Source organism: Callospermophilus lateralis, chromosome 3 (genome assembly GCF_048772815.1).
Source record: "Callospermophilus lateralis isolate mCalLat2 chromosome 3, mCalLat2.hap1, whole genome shotgun sequence".
NCBI classification, from domain to species: domain Eukaryota; kingdom Metazoa; phylum Chordata; class Mammalia; order Rodentia; family Sciuridae; genus Callospermophilus; species Callospermophilus lateralis.
In genome coordinates, this window is record NC_135307.1 from 42,966,328 (window position 1) to 42,986,661 (window position 20,334).

At 34.0% G+C, this 20,334-nt stretch overlaps 1 protein-coding gene across 12 annotated transcripts in view; it reads right to left on the minus strand.

Annotated features, from left to right (window-relative positions):
* Nucleotides 1-20,334, minus strand: part of Heatr5a (HEAT repeat containing 5A) — a 132,147-nt gene that overhangs the window by 15,916 nt on the left and 95,897 nt on the right. For 8 of the 12 annotated variants that reach the window (XM_076850156.2, XM_076850154.2, XM_076850159.2 and 5 more), the window contains 8 exons: nucleotides 18,227-18,451; nucleotides 14,838-15,077; nucleotides 12,727-12,908; nucleotides 11,298-11,366; nucleotides 8,934-9,113; nucleotides 6,586-6,808; nucleotides 4,247-4,495; nucleotides 126-253 (listed from right to left, as the gene is read on the minus strand). In XM_076850156.2, the coding sequence (XP_076706271.2) occupies nucleotides 126-253; nucleotides 4,247-4,495; nucleotides 6,586-6,808; nucleotides 8,934-9,113; nucleotides 11,298-11,366; nucleotides 12,727-12,908; nucleotides 14,838-15,077; nucleotides 18,227-18,451 (1,496 nt within the window). The remainder of the gene's footprint in view (nucleotides 1-125; nucleotides 254-4,246; nucleotides 4,496-6,585; nucleotides 6,809-8,933; nucleotides 9,114-11,297; nucleotides 11,367-12,726; nucleotides 12,909-14,837; nucleotides 15,078-18,226; nucleotides 18,452-20,334) is intronic. The other 4 variants (XM_076850162.2, XM_076850161.2, XM_076850157.2 and 1 more) reach the window with 2 other exon arrangements.

Consider the following 20,334-nt stretch of genomic DNA (forward strand, 5'->3'; position numbering starts at 1 on the left):
GCTGTGCCTTGTAATCTTAAATGACTTCTCTTTTTACTTTTGTATTAATTTCTGCTTACTGTAGTAATCTGAACATATTTGTATTCCTTGAGATCTACAGAAGCCCCCCCAAAATGAGAAATCACCTGGTCACTGCCAATTTTAGATCTGGGCCAAGGAACATCTAAAAGGGCTTGTAATGCATGTAAACAAGCAGTAATACTTTCCATGGTTGCATCTGAGCGCAATGAACATAGAAATTCCACACTGATTCCTGCAGGAAGCAAAAAGAGAAGAAGGCCGCTTTTGAGATTCTCTTTTTTTTTTTTTTTTTTAAGAGAGAGTGAGAGAGGAGAGAGAGAGAGAGAGAGAGAGAGAGAGAGAGAGAGAGAGAGAATTTTTTAATATTTATTTTTTAGTTATCAGCGGACACAACATCTTTGTTTTGTACGTGGTGCTGAGAATCGAACCTGGGCCGCACGCATGCCAGGCGAGCGCGCTACCACTTGAGCCACATCCCCATCCCCCGCTTTTGAGATTCTTACATCATGAAGTTAAATAAGTAATATCTTGTTTTTTTATAAGATACAAATAAACTTAGCAAAAAGGTAGTACAAATTAAATTACAATCACTTTAAGACCAAAACCCATTAATTAATATGTTAAGTCTCTTAAATTTTGTTATCTATACATACACAAAGAATAATTTCAACTAGGCTTGTGTACAATTTGCTTAGTTGCTATTAAGTTGTTCAAAGATGCAAAAATTACAATAAAATTGTATTAGGGAAGTTAATATGTTGAACTTCACAACTCTATTTTGACTAAAATTTGAGTGATTATCATGTATCAGGCACTATACTTTGCATATATCATTTTACTCAATTTTCATAATATGAGATGAAGTAGGTACTATTATTACTACTTTTTTCTTTTTCTTTTCCAGTACTGGGGTTCAAACCTAGGGCCTTGCACATGCTAGACAAGCATTCACCCACTGAGCCACATCCCCCAAAACTATAAAGTTTTTTATTTTTTAGTCTAGATAGACACAATGCTTTTACTTAATTCATTTATTTTTATGTGGTGCTGAGGATTGAACCCAGTGCCTTACACGTGCCAGGAGAATGCTCTACTACTGAGCCATACCCTAGCCCTAAAGTTTATTTTTAAAAAGCTCTCATCCTAAGGCAATTGGAAACAAAAAAAATTATTTTTGGAGGATGGCTAGAGATTGAACCTAGGGCCTTGCACATACTAAGTACATTTTCTTCCATCAAGTTATAATCCCAGCCACTAGAAAGAATGTTTTTAAATTAAAAAAAAAAATGTTTTTAGTTGTAGATGGACACAACAGTCTTTTATTGCAGCTCAATTTTATTTTATTTATTTATGTGGTGATGAGGATTGAACCTAGTGCCCCACACATGCAAGGCAAGTACTCTACCGCCGAGCCACACCCCAGAGCCACACCCCAGCCCCCCAGAAACAATTTTTATTTATTTATTTATTTTTAGCTGTCAATGAACCTTTGTTTTTATTTATTTACATGTGGTGCTGAGGATCGAACCCAGTGCCTCACACATGCTAGGCAAGCACTCTACCACTGAGTCACAAACCCAACCCCTTAGAAAAATTTTTAATAGGCTCAAGGATATAGGAATCTAGTCGTTTCTGACCTGGAAATAAAAAATAACAGCTATGAATCACAAATCTACTTCATTTAATCATTTACCTTTATAACTCATTTTCTTTCTTTCTTTTTTTTTTTTTTTTTGAGAGAGAGAGAGAGAGAGAGACAGACAGACAGACAGACAGAGAGAATTTTTTAACATTTATTTTTTTTTAGTTTTCAGCGGACACAACATCTTTGTTTGTATGTGGCGCTGAGGTTCGAACCCGGGCCGCATGCATGCATGCCAGGCGAGCGCGCTACCGCTTGAGCCACATCCTCAGCCCCTAAAACTCATTTTCATTTCATCAATAATCTGGATTGAACTTCGAGTTTGTTTCCTTAGAACTACATTAAATATGAAAAAATTATTTCATTTATTCAAGAAACTGTGTTATCTTAGATACCTCACTTTTTTTTTTCCATTTTTTTTAGGTATCTCCTGTTCTGCTTTTTTTAAAAAAATAAATTTATTTATTTATTCTAATTAGGTATATATGACAGCAGAATGCATTTTGATTCATTGTACACAACTGCAGCTCAACTTTTCATTTCTCTGGGTGTACACACAATATATGTGCAGTCATACAAGTACCTAGGGTAATGATGTCCAACTCATTCCACCACTTTTCCTGCCTCATGCCTCCTCCCCTTTGCCCAATTACAGTTCCTCCATTTTCCCCATTCTCTCCATCTGCCCCGTTATGGCTCAGCATCAACTTATCAGAGAGAAAGACACACCTCACTTTTTTAAAAAAAAGTATGTTTGTCAATGGATATATTTTTAAAATTTTACTTATTTATATTTATGTGGTGCTGAGGATTAAAACCAGGGCCTAATACATGTGAGGCAAGCACTCTACCACTGAGCCACTACTCCAGCCCCCAAATACCTCACTTTTAAATGAAGTTCTGGTACAACATTTGCTTAGCATGCATGAGGCCCTAGGTTCAATCCCAGCAACATAACCAAATATAAAATAAAATCAGTTCTGGGAAAGCTAAATAATGGATTAATTAAACTTCATGAATCTAAAAATCTTAGTGATTTTTTTTGTTTTTGTTTTTGGTACTTGGAATTGAACTCAGGGCCATTCAACCACTGAGCCACATCCCCAGCCCTATTTTGTATTCTTTTTAGAGACAGGGTCTTACTGAGTTGCTTAGTGCTTCACTTTCGCTGAGGTTGACTTTGAACTCGAGATCCTCTTGCCTCAGCTGCTAGGATTCTAGGCATGCATCATTGCGCCCAGCAAGCATGCTTTCTTAAAATTTGAAATTGTTGAGAACAAGGAATTGTCCCTCATAATATTGCTATTTTTAATGTATATAGTGAGAAATTCAGAACATTTGTAGCTATGACATAGAGCTTTTAAAAATCATGTGGAAAGAATGACGTTTTTTCATACAAAAATTACTATAATTTATTTGACTGGATACTGAAGCCAACTTACAACAGAATTCTAGACTTAATATAATAAAGTTTTTAATTTTATAAAATATATACAAATTTACCCAGTGACATCAAAGTTCTCACTAATACTTAACAATGAGGTGACAGTCACAAGAAGAGATAGGCAATAAGGTACAACTGAAGAATAACCCCTCTGGGCCGGGGTGTGGTGGCACATGCCTGTAAACCCAGCAGCTTGCAAGGCTGAGGCAGGAGGATCGTGAATTAAAACTCAGTCTCAGCAAAAGCAAGGCATCAAGCAACTCAGTGAGACCTTGTCTCTAAATAAAATACAAAATAGGGCCAGTTGTGGCTCAGTAGCCAAGTGCCCAAGTTCAATCCCTGGGACCCCCCTGCCAAAAAAAAGAGTAACCCCTCTGGAAGTGTTGGGAAGGAATACTGCCCAAATTATATTGTTATATTATATGCATATTTGAAAACAACAACAAATTCCATCATATGTACAATATAATGTGCCAACAGAAAATATGGAAAGGAGAAGAAAAAAGAGAATAACTCCTCTATGTGGCAAAGCATAGTATAAGGCTTAATTTTGACTAAAAAATAACAAAACAACAACAACAACAAAAAGACAAAGATTTGATGGGCGTGGTGGCACATGCCTGGAATCCCAGAGGCTCAGGAGGTTAAGGCAAGAGGATTGCAAGTTTGATGCCAACCTTTGCAACTTAGTGATGCCCTGTCTCAAAATTTTAAAAAAGGCTGGGTATGTGGCTCAGTGGTTAAGTGTTCAATCCCTAGTACCAAAAATGAATAAAATTTAAAAATTAAAAAACAAAAAACAAAAACTTGGGGGCTGGGGTTGTGACTCAGTGGTAGAGGGCTTAACTAGCATATGTGAGGCATTGGATTCGATTCTTAGCACTGCATATAAAATAAATGTCCATCAACAACTATATACACACACACACACACACACACACACACACACAATAAATAAATAAATAAATAAACTTGTAGTTTATAAACAAATTTGATATTTACTTTTCTTCCTTCTCCCCTCAAGGAAGAAAAGGGGGAAGGGAAGGGAAGGAGGATGGAAGGGGAAGAAAGAGGAAAAAGAGGAGGAGAAGGAGGAAAAACCCCTCTGGCATTATCATCTTGTAAGCTCTTTTACTCACCTAAAATAAGATGGAATCTATCAGTGTAGACATCCTCAGGGGACTTTACTGTAGCCCCAGATGATGAATCCTGACACATGGAAGTTGGTGTCACAGGCCTTGAGAGATTAGATGCACCCTCATCTGGGTCAGCAACAACAAAGCCTGTGCTTGTAAGCCACAAGGCTGTAGCATGGAGAATAAGGGCCCAGGAGTTGTAATAATGCATTTTTGCATTTTCACTAGTCTCTGCTGTATAGAAAGCACCACCTAAAGAGAAATAAGTTAAAAAAAAAAAAAAGAGGGAATCAAACTGTTTCAGGATAAATAAAAGATTAGTTTACAATACATTTTCTCTTTTCTCTGTTTCAAGATAAAGACCTTTTCTATCACTTGCAAAGTTCACTCATATCCTTTTCTATCAGTTCCCTCAAGTCCCAAGGAAGTTACTTTTGATTGTTATTTTTTTCGTACTGGGGATTGAACCAAGGGTGCTTAACCCCTGAGCCACATCCCCAGCCCTTTTTTATATTTTATTTAGAGACAGGGCCTCACTATGTTTCTCAAGGCCTCATTAAGTTGCTGAGGCTGGCTTGGAATTCACAATCGTCCCACCTAAGTCTCTGGAGCTGCTGGGATTACAGGAATGCATCACTGCATCTGGCTTTCTAATTTTTATCAGCATAGGTGAGTTTTGCTTGTTCTTAGATTTTATGTAAATGGAATCATATCCACAGTATGTATGTGTCTGTAATTGATTTATGTTGCCTTACAACATATTTAGAGATTCATTCATGCTGCTATACTATCAAAACTATATATTTATACATATACATATTCCTTCTCCCCTTGTACCAAAGATTGAATCCAGGGGCACTCTACCACTAAACTATATCCCAAATCAGCGCCCCTCCGCCACCTTTATTTATTTTTTTTTTGTGGTGCTGGGGATTGAACCCAAGGCCTTGTGCATGCAAGGCAAGCACTCTACCAACTAAGCTATAGCCCCATCCCCCAAATCAGCCCTTTTTTATTATTTGTTTTGAGACAGGCTCTTGCTAAATTGCCCAGGCTAGTCTTGAACTTGAATTCCTTTGGCCTTAGCCTTCTGAATCTCTAGGATTATAGTCATGTGCTACCTTACCCAGGTACATGTTATTATTTTGTGTGTTCAATAAAGTTTACTCAAAACTTTAAATAAGGATGCATATTCTTTTGGGACTTGCATTTTTTTAACCTAATATTATGATTTGAAGATTTATTTATGTTGACATATGTACGTCATTCGTCTTTGTGATTGAGTTGACAATAAATCAGTTTACCTGCATTTTGTTTCCATCTTTATGCTACTAAAAAGTACAAAAAATACTCTAACATTTCTTTGTGTTAAATACCATCAAAATTCTAATAGAACTCAACAGGCTGAATCTAAAATACATATCATGAAATAAATAGACAATAATAGCCAAGATGCTTTGAGATAACATTAGGAAGAGTAAGAGTGGCTACCAAATATCCAACACATAAAATGGCATTACTAACTTACTATAAAATTAGATTCCTATCTCCTTCCACACTTACACATTCAGTTTAACTAAAGTTTAAAATGTAAAAGGCAAAAAAAAAAAAAAAAAAAAAGTGTTTTTGGTGCTGGGGATCCCCACAGGGCTTCACGTATGCTAGTCATAGCACTCTACCACTGAGTCACATTCCCAGCCCTAAAAGGCAAAACTTTAAAGCTGATAGGTCTTATTCAGGTATCAGGTAATACACAAAAACACAAACCATAAGTGACTGATAATTAATTTTAAAGACATAAAAGGACAAGCTAAAGACTGAGAAAATATGTATAAGACACACACTACAAAGGAGCAGTATTAAAATGTATATATAAATGATTAATGAATCAGTAAGAAAGGGACAAACACCAAAGAGAAAACAGACAAAGAAAAGATTATGATTAGGATATTTATGGAAAAAGCAACTTACAGAGACTATAAATATACAAAAAAGATCATCAAAGGAAAAAAAAAATGAAATACTATTTTATAATCATAATGATAATATATCATGTTGGGAAGGTAGAAAGAAATAGAAACATGTTGTTGGTGGGCATACAAAATGGTTATAATCACTTCAGAAAGTGATTTGGCAATACCTTATGAGGTGATATGCATGACTTATGACCTCAGGAATGAACTCCTGGGTGTCTACTCTGAAGCAACTCTTGGAGACTCATCCTGTGAATGAAAATTGTTCTGAGGAAAATGCTTCAGATAAACATTATCTGCTAAAGAAGAAGTTTTGGAAATGTTAGTTATTGTCACTCTAGGAAATACCTAATTATTTTACTTCCTTACCATCAACAGGAAGTTGGGAAGCAAATTCTGAAGGCAAAGTTAAAAGAGCAAAATCCTGAAGTGCAGCAAGCCAGAGTCTGCTTAGTGTGCCAAGGTCTGTGTAGACCAAGTCAAGCAGTCCATATGATGAATTTGATCCATTTCTGACACTCTCTTCTGAATAGCTGGTAGTTTTCAAAGTTTGCTTGTTGTTTTTATGTCTTTGCACAGCAATTATGTAGACCTGTTAAAGATTAATTTATAAATAGGAAAATCTTGTGTCTGATGAAAAGGTGAGCATAATGAATTTGAAAAGTATTGTAATATATAGAAGGCATACATGTGTAACCACACACAAAAAACTGGGGTAAAAAGATACACCTGGTAAATACGCTACCACTGTGTACTTAAACAACCATGAGAGTTACAAATAATTTTTCATAGCACTCTTTCTCACTAAGCCGGGTAATGGATGAATTTCAAAAGATGGCTTCAGGCAGCTATCTCTGAACTGAAAAGCTGAAATACTGAAAATGTTTTCATTAAAATTCATTTACATAAATGGATTTAACATGGACCACAGAATGGTAAACAATTAACATCATACATAACATATATAACATGTACTGTCCCTTTACCGGCAACACTAAAAAAAATCTGAAAAATATAAGTTCATGATAAACTAATCTAGTGGCAAAACTGACTTAACTCACGTATAATGTCTAGATAGAATGCAGTACAAATACAAAAAATTGTAATATAGATATACTAATATGTTTGATTATAGAGTCTATGGCATTGCCCCAGACTTCTCAGATGGAGACACAGAATATATACCATAATAATTTTCTAAAATCCTCCAAATTCTGAATTCCAGATATATCTGGCTCCAAGGATTTCAGATGAAGAATTACGGGCTTCAGTTTCATAGAATGTGGGTTAGTCTTTATTTTACTGAGGAAAGAATAAGAGGAGTTAATGGGCTTAATCAAGAGCCCATAGACTTAAATTATTATAAATAACACCAATGAGCAAAGGCTTCTGTTTTTTTTTTTTTCTTCTTTTCTTTTTTTTTTGGTATTGAGGATTGAACCCACTGAGCTACATTCCCAACCCTTTCTATTTTTTACTTTCGGGCAGGGTCTCAACAAGTTGCTTAGGGCCTCATTAAGTTGCTGAAGGTGGCCTCAAACTTGTGATCCTTCTGCCTTAGCCTCCTGGTTTGCTGGGATTACAGGAGTGTGCCACTGTGCCTATTCCAAAGACTTATTTATAAAATAGGTTACAGAATTTGTTTTCTCTAGGAAAATCATATGCTTTCAAAGCATAAAGAGTTGACTGTTAAAGACAATTAGATCCAGTTACTAAATGTAGGCAGAACTACTTGCTAACCAAAGTCTTGTCAACAGTAAATGGTGACAAACATTGAGAGTCTACAACCTTAAGGCTTAAAATAACACTATTGAAGGAAACCCTTTTGTGCAGTTGGCTAATTTTCTGAGTTGCAATCTGATTTTATATATTCATTAAAATGATACATAAACCAAGACTAGCCATGTTTGATAACTATTCAAGCTGGCTTATATGTATATTCATTATACTATTCTGTCTGCTTTTGTGTATGTTAAAATTTCCATAGTAAACTAACAAATGATATAACTTTGCTCCTGATTAGAAATTAAATAAAGTAAACATATTATTATAAGATTCCTTTATTCTTAAAAATGAGTGACTGCTACTTAGTATCTGAATGTCATTCTATGAAAGAGCATTAACAAACATTAAAGTATGTGTTATAGAGTTGACAGAACATATAAGCAGTTGCATATATTCAAGAACTGACTTCAATAAAGGTTTATTTTCATTGACTATTAGGACCTTTCTCTGGTTCATAATTGTTCCTGCTTAAAGCAGCAGACAATGAGGACTCTTTTTTCTGTGTGGTGGATCAAACCCCCCTTGTACATGCTAGGTAAGAGTACTATTACTGAATTTTGATCAACATGTTAATTAACATATAAGTAAATGTCATGTTGGAAGTCTTTTTTTTTTTTTAAAGTTAACTTTTTTTTTTTTTTTGGTACTGGGGATAGAAGTAAGGGGTCCTTAGCAACTGAGCCATATCCCTAGCCCTTTTAATTTTTTATTTTGACACATGGTCTTACTAAGTTGCTTAGAGACTCATTAAATTGCTGAGGCTGGCCTCAATCTTGTAATCCTCCTGCTTCAGTCTTTCAAGTTCCTGGGATTACAGGTGTGCACCACCATGCCTGGAGATTTACTGTTTCATAAAAGTTAATTTCAGTTGATATCCTAAGGTGTTTATTAATAAATTCCAAAATTCCAGGTACAAATTAAAAAGTACTAACCTCTGCCCAGGCTTTTAAAACAGCTAAGATCTCCATGGTAGAAGCACTTTCATTATATAAGTGACTTAGAGCTTCTTTTCCAGCCTGTATTTTTGTTAATGATGAAACCAGCAACTGATGAACTCTTCGGAGATCACTAAGGTCACTTACAACTCCACTTGTTATCCAGGCACTGCAAACCTGGTTTTTGAGAAAATCTAAAGTTAGATTTAAAAATAAATATTTCTCTTGTGAGTTTAGCAGAGCTCAATGGCATATCAGGAATCTAGTCACTGAAACCATCTTGTCATTGATATACCCAATAGAATACAGCTGGTAACAGTGATCAAAGTCAGCACTTCAAAAGGGAAGGAAGTATAAGCAAGGAAATCAGTGTACTTAATAAACAAAAGTGCTACTTCGTAAATAAATTGAAGAATTTTAGATGTTACTAGTTTGGAAAAATGAAACTATGAAATCATGTCATAAATGTTTGGATTAACATTTTTAATTAAATCTCAATCTTGACTACTTCATCTCTCTATTTAAAACTAGACATTGTGTGGTACTGTAACTTGATTAAAAGATAAAGTACTTAACATACAAAACTCCAATGAAGAACTTTTGGGTTGCTGTGGATTGAACCCAGGGCCTTATACATGCTTGACAAATGCTCTACCAGAGTTACATCCCAAGACTCAAATGAATTTTGATTCTTTTGATGAAGTATTTTTTTAATACTTATTTTTTAGTTGCAGTTGGACACAATACCTTTATTTTATTTATTTTTATGTGGTGCTGAGGATCGAACCCAGGGCCTTGCACACGCTAGGCAGGCACTCTACCACTGAAGAACAACTGCAACCCTGTATTTTTAATTTTAAAAACAAAATTTATTCATAATTCTGCAATGCAGAAACTTTACTAAATTATCAGGTGTTGTCTATGTTTTTTTTCCAGGTATCATAGTACTTCTCTTTTTCTAGAGGAAATTCATTTGCTCCCCTCCATACACAGGTGGTCCCTGACTTATGATGGTTCAACCTAATGTTTTTTTGACTTTACAATGATACAAAGGTGATATGTATGCATCACCAGAAACTGTACTTTGAATTTTGACCTTTTCCTGGGCCAGTGATATGCACAACACTAGCCCTCATGATGCTGGGTAGCAGCAGGGAGCCACAGCTCCTACTCAGTTTCACAGTAGTGAGATTTACTCTGTAAATCAACTAGCACTCTACATCTATGATATTTGGTAGGCTAGGTATGTTAAATACATATTCTATTTATGGTATTTCAGCTTATGATATGTTTATCAATATGCAAACCCACTGGAAGTTGAGGAGCGTCTGTATTACTTTTTGTTTCACTTCACAGAAGATTTCAAATAGTTTATAATAAGAACACATATAATTAAATGATGACAAATTAGAGACTCAGTACAATATTTTGTACAGTTCTCTGAATATTGAAGGCACTCAAAGTTTTGTAAATACAATCTGTAACAGAAAGCTGAGGCACTAGGGTGCAGTTCAATGTTAGAGTGTGTGCTCAGGTAGCATGCATGAGGCCCTGGGTTCAATCCCCAGCACCTGATTAAAAATTAGATTTAGAAAAAAGATTAGAAAGAACTGACTAAAATTAGTTTTTTCCATTATGTTTATAATTAATTTATTCATGACAGTCCTGCTTTTAATTATTTTATGTCAAGTGTTTGACAATCCACTCCAAGAAAAGTTTTTAAGACTGTATATTATATGGCTCTTAGACATATCAAAAAAATGTTCAGCCTCATTTGAAATACCAATTCAATCTCTTATAAGATACCCTTTTTACTCTATCACGTAGATAGAAAAAAAGGCTAAGGGTGTAACTTAGTGGTAGAGAGCTTGCCTAGCACACGCCAGGGTGTGGATTCAATTCAATTCTCAGGACCTTTCCCCTAGTTCCCTCAAAAAAGGACCTATGCAGAAGATCATAATATTTTAAAAAATTTAATCTCTCATTTATAATTTTCTAAAACATTTTTATAACTTTATTATTATTTTTTTATGTGGTGCTGGGGATTAAACCCAGGGCCTCACACATGTACTCTACCACTGAACCACAACCCTAGCCCAGAAATCATAATATTGTAGCACTATTTATAACAGCAAAAGACCAAAAACCCTATATGTCCATCAATATAAAACTGTTTAAATAAATTATGACATATTCATAGATAGGGTTACCATGCAATTATAAAAAAGGAAAAGGAAGTTCTCTAAACTTAAGAAAAGAAAAATGGTAAGGTGAGATCAATGAGAAGATAACCATGGCTTCAACCACTAACTGAACTGTTTCGTAAGACCATTTTTAAGCTGTGTCTTTATAACCATTTACCTGACATGCTTTGGCAGTCACATCAGGTGGTGTCTCTGAAGTGAAGGCTGGTCTAAGTGCTGCTCCTACCTGAAGAGAAATTTATGACAAATCAAACATCAATAAGAGAGCACAAGTTCTCCTTTTTAACCTGATTTTAAAATCATGTATTTTTAATAGGTATTATGGCACCTGTTGGTTTTGCCTGCTCTGCATATTTCCCCTTATTTTTAGATAATGTGATTCCTGTTTTTCCTTAGGGGAACTATTTCTCCCCACCTCATAGTCCATGTGCTCCAGGGACTCACACTGGTATACTGAAAGCTCTTAAAACTTTTGTTGGGAGTACTGGAAAAGAAGTACTGTCTCTTTAAAAGAACTTGGGTACTTAGAGAGCAATCATTTTTTGCCCCCTTCTCATGACCTGTGCTTTTTATTAACTTTTTAGTGTTAGAACCAACCTTTTCATTTATCAATATCCCATCACTTTAAGCTATCTTAGATATAGTATTCCTGCAATTCAGAACAATGAGTTCTGAATTGCAAAAGAGGATTTATTTTTTGCATCTTAATCTCACTTAGAAAGACAAACCTCAGAATAAAGCCATGCAGAAGACAGTGGAGCCAACTAAAAGATTCCTGACAATAATTTTCCTTTTTCTGCCTAAATTAGTTGTAATTGTATTTCTAATACTTATAATTTTTAAAAAGATAAAAATGTAAGAACTCCCTTCAATTAAGCTGAATTATAATATTTTAGTCTAATATGACAGTTGTATGTAACTTCAATTCCTTCTTTTTGCTCTCTCCCTAAGTATGCACTAGCATTACTTACTGGGAAAAAGGGATAAGATTGTTACCCAACTAATGAACTGCTCTGGTCTCCTTAATTGCTATTATCACAACTTGCCTCTAAATCATAATGAGAGACATTCTTGGATGAATGCTGTTAGAGGATTATAAGACAGATAAGGATTTTGTTATCTTCCTTTCTCTTTCTAGCTTTTACAAACACAATCAGTTAAAAAAAATTATAATTTTTTTAAAAAAAGGATGTTAAGTATAACATTCTATTTATTCTAGGAGTAATGATTTAATGTAATCTGGATATTTGGTGTTATATTACTTATTCAGACATTTTGTATAAGATTTCATTTCTGAAATCCTCCACTCCCTCAAATTAGCAAGGTTTTAATTATGAAAATTAATCCTTAAAGTTATAAAATACCTATTTTATGTTCCATTTTGCTTGTACTTGAAACTTTATAAACTAATAGCTGTCAGATTTCTTCCACAAATGTATGTATTTTCTACATGGTGATGATACTGGTGATATGTTAGAAGAGAAATATCCTCACTTATATAATTTGAAAGGTGACATGCCAAATAGTTGTATAGACATTTTATTGTTGTTTTTAATTTAAAAATTTTTCTAAGAGAAAATGCTTACATTGGCTTGATACTGTTCTAGAATCACATGACCTGGAAACTCTGGTTCTGGAATAGTTGCAAATCGCCGAATAACAACTAATAGTGTTTCAAGGCCAGAAAGACGGAGTTGATCACTGTGATCTGTGGCAGCCATAAAAGCCATGCGAATTAAGTCAGCAAGATGTAACACCAAAAAATCATCTACAAGATTAAAAAATGCCTTATTAAGAAATAGAATACATTGGAACTAAGATTTATGATGTGATAATTTCTCTTCCTTAAATTCATAGGATTGGGCTGGGGTTGTGGCTCAACGGCAGAGTGCTTGCCTAGCATGTATGAGGCCCTGGGTTCGATCCTCAGCACCACATGAAAATAAATAAATAAAATAAAGGTATTGTGTCCAACTACAACTAAAAAATAAATATTTAAAAAAATTCATAGGATAGACTTTCTTTTTCGGTAGTTCTGATTTGATTTACTGTTTTGTTTTACTCTGCAACAAATAGAGACTTTAAAGCTGAATTTAATATGCTCAAATGCATACACACAAAACTACTTCAAATCAAATAATTAAATAGTTATTAAAAAACCAAAAGCAGAATTAGCATTCTTTAAAAGAATGCTAATAGTCTCAATAAATATTTTGTTCAGACTTTCTGATAAAAGTACATTACTTCGTATTTAGGAGACCTTGGGCTTTGATGAATTAAACAGTAATTTATTCTTTTTATATCAAATTGAAGCCAAGGGCCTTAATGTTGCTTTAAAAAAAGCTTTGTGGCTGTGCATGGTGGCACATGCCTGTAATCCCACTGACTTGGGAGGCTGAGGCAGGAGGGTCACAAGTTCAAGGCAGCCTCAGCAAATTAAGTTACTTAGTGAGACCCTGTCTCAAAACAAAAATTAAAAAGAACTGGGAATGTAGCTCAGTGATAAAGTGCCCCTGGGTTCAACCCCTAATACAAAAAAAAAAAAAAAAAAAAAGCTTTGTGTGACTCTACATTCACCAGATTTTCTTATTTTACATATCTTGTTAAATACATAAATCATGGGAATATTAAAAAAATCTCTAGCTATAGAAATGATAAAATTCCTCTTATGACTACAAAACATCCTTTGGTACAAAAGTTTGGGGGGAGGCATTAGAAAATTATTTAGATGTTCCAATAATATTTCTGAACACAGCTAACTTTTACCCAGAATATATCTGAGACTAATTCAAAGAACAAAGTTATAGCTCACATTGGAGAAATGTAGTCAGTGCCAACTACTATTCCATTCTATTATTTTATTTATTTTTGTGGTGCTAGGGATTGAACTCAGGGCCTTTCTCATGCTACATAAGCATTCTCCCTCTGAGTCACATCCCCAAGACCTCACTAATATTTTGTTTGGGAGCACAGGAATCAGTAAATATCTATGACATAATAATTCTACACGAATAAATATCTTGCACAATGCTCATCCCAAATAAAAATCTTAAAAGATGCTTGCTTAAAAATAATTAAATCAGAGATGTCTAATTCATACTCAAGTGGTGACAGCAACATTCTGCTTTGTAATTCTTTTGTCTGATAAAGAATATTACTAGGTTACTCATAAAAGTGCATTGTGACTTTGAATAATTATATACTTACATGAATTCTAAAAATCAGACATCAAACCATGAACACATACACATTTGTAGGTAAAAATAAAACTGAACAAAGTCAAAATGGTCTTGCAATTAGGCTTACTTTACGCTAGTTCAAATATTTTTAGGTAATATTCATGACACTGAAATAATATATAAGCAAAATTGTTAAAAGTTACAATTCAGAAAATTCATTTTGGGAACTAGCCAACACACCTTACTTCCCAAGAATATGATCATTCTTTATAAACTTAACTCATTGCATGTGCAGTCAAAAATGAATGCAAATTTAAGAAGCTTATCATGAAAAATGTATTTAAACATTAAAAAAGGTACTAACCTGTAGCTTACATAAATACTGTAATCAAACTTCATACCTGATTTGGAAGGATAAAAATAATCTTTTGGCTTTATTGTTAAAATATATATGAAAACCATAAGCAGGCAGCATTTCTATATGTATCTCTTCGTCTTTACATCACTATGCCACTTACTTCTTGAATCCCTTTTTTTCATTTCTTGTGCTAAAGCAATGTCAAAATGTGCACTGTTTGCATTCTCACACTGGTTAATTATCCTACAGACACATTCAGCAGCAAAGACTCTAGTAGCCCATCGGGGATTGGTAAAAGGATGGGGTTTTTCATCACTTCTGGTGGTCAGGACTGAGGCATCATCAAGCTTATGACCTTCTTCCTCTTGCATCGTATCCACACAAGTTATAGTTGCAAAATCTTTTATCAAGGGAAAATACACAGGATTACAATCAATTGGAAGGTATATATTTTAAAAATTTTCATTTGCTCTTTTTAGTTATACATGACAGCAGAATGTATTTTGACCTATTATTCATACATGGAGTATAAATTTCCATTCTTGTGGTTGTATATGATGTGGAGTTACACTGGTCATGTATTCATATATGAACACAGGAAAAAACGTCCGATTCATTCTGTCTTTCCAATTCCCAACCTTCCTCCCTTCCCTTCATTTCCCTTTGTCTAAACCAAAGTACTTCTATTCCTTGCACCCCTTCTTGTGTGTTAGTATCTGCTTATCAGAGATAATATTTAGCTTTTGGCTTTTTGAGATTGGCTTATTTCACTTAGCATGACAGCCTCCAGTTCCATCCATTTACTGGGAAATGCCATAATTGAATTTTTCTTTATGGCTGAGTAATATTCTATTGTATATATACAAAAGGTATATATATTATATATATAATATATATATATTAATTTTTTTATTAGTTGCTCAAAACATTACAATGATCTTGACATATCATATATTTGATTCAAATGGGGTACGTATTTTTTTTTTTAAGAGAGAGAGAGAGAGAGAATTTTTAATATTTATTTTTAGTTTTCGGCGGACACAACATCTTCGTTTGTATGTGGTGCTGAGGATCGAACCCAGGCCGCAGGCATGCCAGGCGAGTGTGCTACCGCTTGAGCCACACCCCCAGCCCCACAAAAGGTATATTTTTAAGAGAACACAAAAAATGAGTTCAAAAGCACACTAGAATTACTATTAATCAAGCATACACTTAAAAAAATCATTTGGTACCGGGGATTGAGCCAAGGGGTCCTTTACCACTGAGCTACATTCCCAAACCTTTATTTTAAAATTCTGTAATAGGTCTTGCCAAGATGCTGAGGCTGGCCTTGAATTGTCAACCTCCAAAGTCGATGGTATTAAAGGTGTGTGCCACCATTGATGGCAAGCATATACCTTTATAATAACATCGAATAACTATGTCTAATAAGTATAGATAACAGTGATGTCTAAAGGAAATGCTATGAGAGCTGATAATCAAGTTGTTAAAATACACTCAAACTGAAAAACCAAGTATAATACTAGATAATGCAGTAATTATCAATCCCAAGCCCACAAATGATTAAACTAAAGGAAGTTAAAAATTCTATAGTAGGAAGTATGAGTGGGGTCTACTGCAGAGTTGTTTATTTAAAAATATTTTTTTAGTTGTAGATGGTCACAATACCTTTATTTTATTTATTTTTATGTGGCGCTGAGGATCGAAGCCAGTGCCTTACACATGCTAAGCAAGTGCTCTACCATTGAGCTACTTCTTTACAAAGTTTTAACCAAAGCGAGAATTTTTCCACTGCCATAGATGTTAGCATGTGATTTAAAGTCTTTCTGATATTATGGCACATATCTCTGATCTGCTGCAATCCCTCAAATATTTATTACATGTACCCAGTCCCTTGAGCTCTTTTAATATTGGGTCTTTTATTTATTTATTTATTTTATGTGGTGCTGAGGATCGAACCCAGTGCCTCGCAAGTGCTAGGCAAGTGATCTACCACTGAGCCACAACCCCAGCCCCTACAACACTGGGTCTTTGAATGAACTTAAAGAGGTTATCTTAAATACACTAAAAACTATCTGAAAATATTTTTGTTACTAGAGACCCTCTGCTGTCATTATCTCAAAGTTATGCTTATGGCTGGAGCCATACTCAAGTATTGCTTCTTATTTACTGTTAAATTCAACTTAAAATGGAATTAACACTATCAAACAAACCATCTTGCTCTTCTAAACTATCTTACATGTCAATATTTTTTGGTGTTAAGATAGTAAAGATATCACTAATCAAGTTATGGCAAAGCTATCTAATGACTAAGAAATCAATATACTGAAAGGTGTTTTCAGGGAGTATAAATGTAAAAATTTTAAAAAGGTGAGACACCAAAAAAAAAAAAAAAAGACCAGTCTAAATGTGCACATATACTTTTTTTTTTTCTTCTAAAGGAAAAGTCCTTGTTAATTCTCAAGTAGTGAGGACAGAAGAGAGCAAGAAAACATGCAGAGCTATAGTTGAAAGAACAGTTATAAATCACTGGAAGAGATGAAGAGAGAATACAAAAAAATTCCAGGAATCATATGGCATCCTTTTCCTTTCACATAATTCAGAGATTAGAACCACATTAAATTATATTATATAATTAAATTGGGCTCTAATGAAACCTAGTGGAAAATTTATGGATTTTAAAGTTATGTATGGGCTGGGGATGTGGCTCAAGCGGTAGCGCGCTTGCCTGGCATGCGTGCAGCCCGGGTTCGATGCTTAGCACCACATACAAACAAAGATGTTGTGTCCGCCAAAAACTAACTAACTAAATAAATAAATTTTCTCTCTCTCTGTCTCTCTTAAAAAAAAAAAAATTAAAGTTATGTAGGCTTAGGCTTGAATTTGTATCATTGGGCAAGGTACTTACCTCTTTAAGTTTTCCTCTTCTGCAAAAAGGAATAATACTGTCTATTCATAGGATGAGTTAAAGGATTAAATCAGATAGAACATATACAGTTCCTGGAATAGAATTGGTTTCTATCTTTTTTCTTCTTCTCATGTATTTCCTCTCTTTAAGTATATACACTTTAAAGAATCAAGTGTACATTCTTATAATTGTCTAGTATTAGCAAAGACATTAGGGGAATAATATTTTATAATACTATTTTAAATTAACATTACTAAATATGGAGGAATTAGTTTGCTCGCTAAGTTTTCTATTATGTTGATTTGCTGCAATCCCTCAAATACTTATTACATGTACCAAAAAAATAATGGATCCATTATAAGTTAGGTATTTCCTATTATAAATAATGACTCTACTTTTTAACTGTTTGATATAAGAATGTTAAGACAATAAAAACAGAAAAAAAAAGTAGCCTTAAGATTTATACTGTTCAAATTACAGAGAATTCTAAAACATTACAAGCAGAATCTTCAGTTTAAGAAAGCAATGACTAGACAACTGTAATTCAAGTAGAAAAAACTAATGAATGGTCAGTGGCAAATAATTTTCTATAGTTTTTACTTTCAATTTTATCATTTCATACGGTAATTACCAGTACTTACCAGCTGATGCAGCAAGTACTTCTTTACAAAGTTTTAACCAAAGAGAGAGTTTTTCCACCGCCATAGATGTTAGCATGTGATTTAAAGTCTCTCTGATATCATGGCACAATCTCTGATCTGTCTCTTTGTCTAGTAAGGCCAATAATGCCCCTTCAAGGCCCATTTCTCCAATGTTAGCATCTGACAAGAAGAAAACCGATGATCTAAGTAATACAGAAAACAAAACTGCCATATGAGAAGTACACACATTCAGTAGTTATTAAATATTACTACTTAAATATATTTTAAAGAACTATTGTGCCTTAATCTACTGAGATTGAGTTTAGTTCATAACTGAATTTTGAGATTATTTATGAACCTGTATATTTTTATGTAATGTCACTGAACGATAAGTCTTTAGTAACAGTTATAAATATTTCTTTTTAAACTAGGTAAATATCACCCAATTAAAGTTCAACACAGCACATATTATTTTATTTTTTCTCTAAAGTTAATTTCAAATCAATAAACATAATCAATGACTTTCCTCATCTTGGTATAAAGGCTCTAAATTTTTCAACATGAGAATACAAAGCAAATAAAAAACAATAATTGTAGGAAAATTAATTACTACAGCTAAGCTATTATGAACTATCAACGAACATAAATCACTATACAATATTCTTACGTAAAGTAACAAATCATTTCTAAGAAGAAATATAAGGCTTGATTTATCATCTATTGTCTTTAGTCCTGAAAATGTCCCAAATAAATATTCTCTTGAATATTTAATTCATCTAGAACTTGTGAAATAATTTAGATGCTAAAGATCATGTTAGCCTGTTTTTTTCAAAAATTTTTTTATTTGTTGATAGACCTTTATTCATTTATTTATATGCGGTGCTGAGAATTGACTCAGTGCCTCACACAAGTCAGGCAAGTGCGCTACCACTGAGCTACAGTCCCAGCCCTATGCTAGAATGTTTTAAAAGTGGAATTAGTTTTTAAAATCAGAAGGAGATGATAGGAATATTTCAGATTAGGAGTCTAAAAGTATGTCTAATAGCTGGACCTGTTGGTGCACATCTATAATCCCAGTCATTGGAGAGGTTGAAGTAAGAGGACCGTATGTTTGAGGCCAGCTCCAGCAATTTAGGGAGATCATGTCTCAAAATAAAACATAAAACAAGGGCCCAGAATGTAGCTTGGTGGTAGAACATCCCTGGGTTGAATCCTCAGTAATACACACACACACACACACACACACACACACACACACACAAGATTTAACAGCTAATGTATCACATGAGTAATGACTGGATCCTAGATTTGGTTGGGGGGAAAAGGATAGGCAGGAGTCACAAAGGACATTTTTGTGATAATGGGAGAAATCTGAAGACTGTAAGTCTATGATGTTATTAAATCAATGTTTTCTTATGTATATAAATGGGGTTTGGTTATGTGAAAGAAATGTCCTTGGGAAATGCAAATTAAAGTATTTAGAATTGAATTGTCAGGTCTGCAAACTGCTTTGAAATGACTTGGGAAAAAATATGTGTGTTGGGCTGGGGTTGTGGCTCAGTGGTAGAGTGCTTGCCTAGCATGTGTGAGGCACTGGGTTCAATCCTAAGCACCACATTAAAACAAAACAAAACAAAATAAAGTTATTTAAAAACCTTTGTATTTATAGACAGAGAACTAAAATAAGTATTATTAAAAAATAAGTGTTAGAAAAAAGTAATGAATCTATGTGTTCATTATATGGTTCTTTCAACTTTTCTATGGGTCTGAAAAATTAAAATATTTTAAAAAAAGATTAACACAATTAATTATTTACTATAATTTTAATCAGATAACTAATTTAACATTTCTAGGAACATGTACTACTAGCATGTTTATATGATTAGAGCCTAAAGCAACAGAAAATACAAATTGAATGTCCCATTGGGGAAAACATCTGACACTGTTAGAAGATTAAAATTTCTCTGGTTAAAGCTAACAACCATGAATATAGTTTGAATAGTTTTCAAATGAATTCTGCAACCCTATTTGATGAATAATGTTATCAGTTCATTCATGCTGACTAATCCAAGTGATCACAAAATTTTTAATATGATAATAAAACTGCA